At 35.6% G+C, this 7,954-nt stretch overlaps 1 protein-coding gene across 5 annotated transcripts in view; it reads left to right on the forward strand.

The window, feature by feature from the left end:
• Window positions 1–7,954, forward strand: part of NSMCE1 (NSE1 homolog, SMC5-SMC6 complex component) — a 79,767-nt gene that overhangs the window by 66,498 nt on the left and 5,315 nt on the right. For 4 of the 5 annotated variants that reach the window (XM_074197407.1, XM_074197408.1, XM_074197406.1 and 1 more), the window contains exons 5-7: window positions 2,160–2,306; window positions 4,844–4,957; window positions 5,761–5,881. In XM_074197407.1, coding sequence (XP_074053508.1) covers window positions 2,160–2,306; window positions 4,844–4,957; window positions 5,761–5,881 — 382 coding nt within the window. Of the gene's footprint in view, window positions 1–2,159; window positions 2,307–4,843; window positions 4,958–5,760; window positions 5,882–7,469; window positions 7,510–7,954 lie in introns of all 5 variants that reach the window. The other variant, XM_074197410.1, reaches the window with a different exon arrangement.

Here is a 7,954-nt window from a genome sequence, read left to right on the forward strand (position 1 = left end):
AGCAGGATTCATCATGAAGCCATGGAGTATAAGCTCTGGAAGACCCTGCCATGCCTTAAGTCTGGTTCTAGCAGGTGACTGAGTTTGTTTTCTGAGGACTAGCCTAATTAAATTCATAAAATTCATCAATAGTAGGCTGATCATTTAGGGACAAATATTTTGGCCATGACAGTCTTGAAATATATTAGTCTAAAATGATCATCTGTCCCATGTGGCTCCCATCTGCTTCTGCAGTGATGTTGGCAGAGTGGCAGCATTGAAGGCAGAGGGCACAGATAATCACCATTTTAGATTGTCTATAATATAATTCAATAAGCATTGAGCACCTGTTATCTCTCAGGCACTGGGAATGTAAGTATGAAAAAGAGAGTCCTTGCCCTCAAGGAATTTATAATCTAGTTTTAAAAAGAGGTGGGGGATGGGGCAGAGAATACCTATTAGATGATCAGTCAAAACCAAGCAACACAGCTGGTAGGAGATGAAGAGTTGGCTGAACTTCTGGGCCCTCAGGGGAGGCTTTGGGAAGAATTTTCTGCTTTGTTCTCTACTCCAGTCACAGGGGCAGTGTCCTGATGCAGCTGAAGCTGCATTTGTGGTAATTTTTCCTGGTGATAAGCTTATGGAGTATAGGGGAGGTGGGGGACCCAGGGTGGTGAGGGAGGAATGAGGGAGGCTTTGTAGTTGGTACTTTTAATGTGAGTGCTGCCTTCAGTAAGATATCTCTTATGTCTTTGTCATAATTATACAAGATTCTTTGAAAGCTGTAACTGAAACAACCTTTTTCATTAGCTCTCCAATCATTAATAACAGGTAAAGTTGTAATTTGGCCAAAAGTGTTCTTCACTTTCTTGAAGTAACACAGTACAAAGTTCAAGTCAAAGAGGGATTCTCACTAGAATCTTGTGACTAGATAGTGAAATTCTTTAGCCACTCCTATTTGTTGATAACATTGTGCTGATTATTTGAAACCTTGACTTCAAACATTTAAGAGCCTTTTGGACAAGTTCTCAATTACTGTAAAGCATCCAGTATAACCATTCATACCATAAAAACAAGTCGATTAAGAATAAAGCCTTTTGTATAGCCTATGACATACAGTTGACTGAATAACTTATAGTTTTTATCCATCAGTATATTTATCTTGGGCAGACATTTCAAATGGACAGTAATCTCCTAATTGACCAGCAGGAAAATAAGGTGAATTGCCTTTGGAAAATTCCACTGCTATTTGAAACAAAGGTCTCTTCTGAAGAGACCTCTTCTCTTTGAAATAAAGGTCCTCCTTTGGGATACTAATATTATTCTTTTATTATGTGCCTGCAAGTCTTAGAATACACCTGCCTTCAAATAATTGAAATTGCGGCAATGGAGAAACATGGGCATGAATATGCTTTAACACATTTCAAAAAGAGGAACTGTAAAAAAGAAGCAGAGTAAAGGATGTCATCAGAAAATGGATAAGTGAAAAAGAATATGGGTTGGTTATATGGCAAGAACAAGGAGCAACTTAAGGGCCTGCCTGTATATAACAGTAATATCCTTGCCACAGTAGGAGAAAGTGAGGAGAGTATCTAATTCCTTAGGTGGATCTGCAATGATGAACTTAAGTGAAACACAGGTTGGCCAGGCATATATAGATTGTGAGCTGTGTCATTGGAGGGGATAACCACATTGATGAGCTATATTTGAATATTTGATTTGCCATAAATAGATTATTATGTGAATTTTGCCCTAACTGTATTGGGAACAACAAGCTAACTTTGTGTGTGCAATTCTCATTTGTAAAATAAGATTTGAGTTATCAACTATTTTTAAAGCATTTTCCCCCTTCCTCTCTTTTATAAGAAATATAAACAGCAACAATTTAAATAATATTATTTATTATATAAGTACTGCATTGTTTTATAAAATGCTTTATGTACAGTATTCATTTGGCCCTCACAAAAATTTAGCGAGGAAGGTAGGTAGACAATATGTATCTCCACTTCAGTTTGGTTTTATAGACATTGTTTACATGTAAAATTAAGCCAATTTTCTAATGCTGTAAGAGGGAGAGAGGCTATTTTACAGGTCTGCCAGTTTGGGACCTAACATCTTGAAAGTAAAAGTGGGCCAAAATACAAACTTGAGATTTATTTACTGTAAAATATTTCTTGCAGATGGACTTGATTGTTGAATCAGAAAGTGGCTATGCATCATCCACCAGTATTTTAAACCTATCCGACAAACTTAAGAGCAAAAAAATGAGGAAGAAGGAAGTGGAACAAGTGCTCCAGATGTTTGTTCAGGACAAGTGGCTTTCAGAAGTAAATTGCACTGGAATTTACTGTGGTCATTTTAAAGTTTTGATTCATTTTTAGGGCAGATTAGAGTTTCTTCCAAAATTTAATTAACTCTGCTACTTTAGGAGGGAAAGCAAATCTAGAAAAAGATTTTCCCCCAGATGGTACTTGAATATAAATATTCTTGCTCCCCTCCCTTTGAGGCTCTCAGTGCTGACACAAGACTTCTGGTTCTGCATTTTGTTACAATACGATAGCATTTCCAAGAAACTTCAGGCCAGGGGCACAGAAAGCGAGATTCTTGTCACAGAAACCTGTTTTATCAGCAGCTTCCTTCCAATGAGTGTCTGGCAATTTTGTTCTGTCTGACTGCCAGGAGAAGTTCTGTGTGGTCATGATGTACTTCCTCATGTGGTTCCTGGCCGACATAATGGACCTGCTGATGCCACCGTCAGCTTCTTTTTCAGGGGAAGCCCTGCATACATAGTTCATTGATGTCATGGCGGTGGGCTGGTAATTTCAGAAACAAGATAAGACTGTGATGCTTTTCAGCACTGTCCACTTTGTTTACACTTCAAAGAGGTAGCTATAAAGATAAATTTTACTATTTATGCATAAACTGGCAAATTCCAAATGCATCAAGCCTGCAGAATATATTTTAACTTATGAATTAAAATTTTCAATTAATTTAGTTTAACTTGGTTTCTGGGATCAGAATTTTTAGATATAGAAGAAATCTCAGAGATCAGTGATTCAAACCTTCTTATTTCAGAGACAAGTAAGAGAAGACTCAGAGAAATGTGGAGTAGAAAGAGGGCTGGATTTGGAGTCAGAAGATAATTCAGATTTGATCCTCACAATAATCCTGTGAGGGAGGTGCTATTCTTTTCCCCATTTAACAGTTGAGGAAGCTGAGGCAGGTAGTGGTTAAGTGGCCAGTATCTGAGAACAGAATTGACCAAGTCTTCTGGACTCCACATCCAGCATTCTAACCACTGAAATTCTTAGCTGGTTATTACTTAATACTTGTGTGACTCTGCACAAGTCTCTTTAATCCCTCCAAACCTTGCCTTTGCTTTCTCTTAGCTGTACAACGATCAGACCAGATTAGGTTATTTAGACCCCCCCCCAATTCCTAGTATCTGAATGACGATGTGACTTGTTCGGGGATGTAGCCAGTAAGCCAGTGGAACTGGGATTTAAATCCAGGTGTTCTGAGGCCCCAAATTTCTCATTGCCCAATACTGTTCTGAATATCTGGTAAGAATCAGTAGGCTGTAAATTTAGGAACTGAAAATTCCAACTTGCCCATTCTTTTCTTGGATTAAGATATTGTTCTCGCTCTAACCTTTCTCTGCTATTTCCTTTATTTCAGAATAGTAATAAGATCTTTCCAGAATGATGAGAAACCCCAGGGATAAATTGATAGAAGACCCTCTGAAATGCAGGGCAGAACAGGACAGCTTTAGGCCACTCTGTTCTGGCTGACCACACAAACACACACTTAAACACACACATTATTATATTAGCTATGCAGTGATAGTATTAATGATAACCATAATTCCTATCATATTTTAAGAAAGACAACCATAGCAGGTAACAGAGATGGATGGGTGACTTGGTATCAGGAAGACCTGAAGTTGAATCCTACTTCAGAAACTTACCAGCTGTACTATTTTGAACTTTTGAGATCTTAAGGACTCTACCCACTTCTATCCTCTGCCATTTTCTTTCTTGTGTTCTGAAGTAAAAGGCTTTCAGGGCTTTTCTACCTCCTTTTCTCATGGCAAAGATTTTTTGAAAAACACCAATCCTTATTCCATCAGCCTGTCCTTATTTAAGTCAAAGTGTTTATGATATCTGGGGAGAGAGACAATGGGCACTTAGCCCAGGGAATTCTGAAACATGACTTCAATTGTAGGACCATAGGATTTAGAATTTATATCTTGTGACTATGGTCATACAAATAGTATGTAACAGGGTTGCCCAAACCCAGATACTGCTTTGATTCCAAATCCTTTTCACTGGAGTGTCTAATGACTACCTACAGGCACAATCTGGGTCTTCTGGGCGTAGATGTAGCTTTTCCTTGTCCCTTTAGGTAAAAGACCAATGACTGTTTTGTTTGCACCAATCCTATACTTCGAGATTCTCAAAGGATCTCAAAATTCAAGGTGGCTCCAGTGCTTTCAGTTTTTTAGCCATAGGTGGACATGATTTCACTTTAGTAAAGGTTTTGATAAGATCCTTGAGGGAAGTAGGAAATCAATAAATGATCATTTTTAAGAAGTTAATCCATACACCATTATGAGGAATCTGTATGTCCAAAACCTTGTATAGGTAGCAATCCATGTAAGATATTACAGCAGGGTTTGGTATGGTGCAGTATTGCCTCTTAATGGCAATGGTGCTTTTTTAAATTCTACATATTTCACCCTTACAAATAAATCTTAGTCTCAAGGACAGGGACTTACTTGTTGACATTCCCATTATTATCCCTGTCCTGATCTTTGCATCATGAACTTTCAATAAATACTGTTGGCTGTTACTGTCTTTTTTAGATACATGGTGAATATACTTTACATACTCGCTGCATCATGGAATTGGATCAGTATATAAGTGATACATACCAAGATGTCAAAAAGTGTAACATCTGCCACAGTATTGCCATTCAGGTAACTATATACATGAAGCTTTAAAATTGATCTTTGAGATATTTCTTCCTGTTCTATTGGATACATTGAATTTCATAGACTTTTGATTTCTTAAACTAACCCATTGTCTTCTCTCTGGCCAAATTCTACTCAGTCAATCAATAAATGTTTATTAAGGCCTTACTAGTGCCAGGCACAGAAAGGGGGAAAAAAACCCCTTCTAGAAATAAACCTCCATTGCTACAAGAACCAACATCTTGCATATAATATACTTTGTTCATAATTTAAAATGTTGTAGATATTTTTGTTAGAAGTATGGCTTTGTCATGCTATTTCTACAAAATAAATAGAACATTATTGGACCAGGCCCCTAGTCATCTTGGAAAGTACATGAAATTGCATGTTATGGAGAGTCAATCTATTGGATTGATAGATCCCGAGATATGGGGTACATTTCTGAAAGTGAACAAAGGACATCTGTGATAGTAGCATGGCCAACTAAAAAAGATAATCAGAGATTATCTAGTTCAGCTTGTTTTAATGAAAATGAAGAACTTTCCCAAGTTCACACAACTAATCTGTAGGAGAGCTGGAACTTGAACTTAGAGGTTCTTTTCCAGACATATATCCAGACTTAGCACATAGAATTCTGATAGCAAAATGAACCCAAATGGTTCCAGAACTCACAAGAGAAAGGTCTTTATGACTAGAATGAATCACAATAATTATGAACTCTTAAGGGAAAAGGTACATAGTCCACTTAAAATTTCAAGTAAAATGCAAAGAAATTTGAGAACTTTCATGATCATCCTTTCTCATTTCAGGGCCAATCTTGTGAAACCTGTGGAATTAAAATGCATTTACCTTGTATTGCAAAGTATTTCAAATCTCAGCCTGAGCCCCACTGTCCTCATTGTAATGATATTTGGCCTCATGATACACGAGGTAGGATGTTTCACATGATTTAAACTTTGTTTTGGGCTTATTGGACTAGATAAAATACTAATAGATTTGTTGTGGACATTTTTATTTTATGTATTTTTATTACAATATTTTGTTTTTTGCATCATCAGCATTTCCTATTATTCTTATTTTCCCTTCCTAGAGAACTTTTCATTATAATAAAAAGAGAAAATAAAAAGTTTAGCATTAAATAATCAGCATATCAAAGAAATCTGACATGTCATGTTTCAGACTCATAGCCCACTAGAAGAGGGGGAGGTGCTTTATTATTACTCCTCTTTGGAACCAAGTTGTCATTATACTTTTGCAACTTTGTTGTCCTGTTATTTTTTTCTATTTACAGTGCTGCAGGAATTGTATATATTTTTCCTGGTTCTGCTTCCTTTACTTTGTATTATTATCTGAGTCCTTCCTATGCTTCTGTGCATTCATTAAATTCTTTTTAATAGTACAATTATTTTCTTTTATATTTACCACAAATTTTTGCAATTCTTTTATCAATGAACATCTTTTTACTTTGTTTAGTTTTCACTTTTTGCTACTACAGAAAGTTTTGCTATAAAAATTGCAGTATGTAATTTTTTTCACTAATTACTTTGAGTATATGCCTAAATATTTAGATATCAAATCCTTATCATAAATTTTTGAAATAAAAATTATTTCCTCCAATATTCTACTTCATTTATCCCTAGTCATTAAATTATTTATGGAAAACCTTTGCAATTTTATGTAATTAAAATTATTTATCACATTTTATGATCAACTCTATTCCCTATTCTTATTTTTAAAATTGCCTGTTCCTCTTAAAATATAAACCTGGTTGTTGGTGGAGCTGTGAACTCATCCAACCTTTCTGGAGAGCAATTTGGAATTATGCCCAAAGGGCAACAAAAATGTGCATACCCTTTGATCCAGCAATACCACTACTAGGTCTATACCCTAAAGAGATTATGAAAAAGGGTACAAAAATATCACTTGTACAAAACCAGGAGGGATGGGAATTCAGGGAAACATGGAAGAATTTGCATGAACTGATGCTGAACAAGATGAGTAGAACCAGAAAAACATTGTACATCCTAACAGCAACATGGGGATGATGAGCAACCTTGAGGGACTTGCTCATTCCATCAATGCAACAATCAGGGATAATTTTGGGTTATCTGTAATGAAGAATGCCATCTGTATCCAGATAAAGAATTTTGGAGTTTGAACAAAGACCAAGGACTATTACCTTCAATTTAGGAAACTTATGTAATTTTGTTGTCCCTTATACTTTATTTTTTTTCCTTAAGGATATGATTTCTCTCTCATCACATTCAACTTAGATCAATGTATACTATGGAAACAGTGTAAAGACTAACAGACTGACTTCTGGGGGGGGTAGGGAAACAAGAGTAGGGGAAAAATTGTAAAACTCAAAATCTTTCTTAAAAAATATAAACCTGGTTATAGGTGTAAATGATACTTAATATAGTTTTCTTATGATTTTTATGTATGACCCATTTTTAGTTTTCTATGGTATATATAATGTTATTAATCAAAACCTAATTTTTACCTGATTCCTTTCCAGTTTTACCAGAAATTGTTGTAAAATAGAAAACTCTGCCCAGGTAACTTATGATTTGGAGTTTTATTAAACACTGGATTATTTAGTTCAGTTATTTTTTTATTTTTTATTTTTGTCTGATCTGTTCTTGTTTTTTAACCAGTATCAAATAATTTTGATGATTCCTGCTTTATGATATAATTTGGAGTCACTGTGAACATTTTCTGTGCTAGAGATTTTAAGTGACATGTAAATTTCTTTACCTCATTGGTAAAATTATTATAACTTCCAAAGGTTCTTTTGGGAGGAGTGAGAGGATGGTTTGCAGTAATCTTACCAGTGCTTTTCAGCTTCCCTGAAACTTTTCGACTTGAGTTAAAAACCAATTTTATGTTATATGTTAATGTAGTACCTAAGAATGTGGTTCAGTATTAGAAAGTATCAGAACTGTGTAAGAAATTTTCTGTAAAAACATGCTTTTAATCTTATCTGTGCTCTTCCTTATGCAG

The sequence above is a fragment of the Macrotis lagotis genome, chromosome 8, assembly GCF_037893015.1.
Source record: "Macrotis lagotis isolate mMagLag1 chromosome 8, bilby.v1.9.chrom.fasta, whole genome shotgun sequence".
Lineage (NCBI taxonomy): Eukaryota > Metazoa > Chordata > Mammalia > Peramelemorphia > Peramelidae > Macrotis > Macrotis lagotis.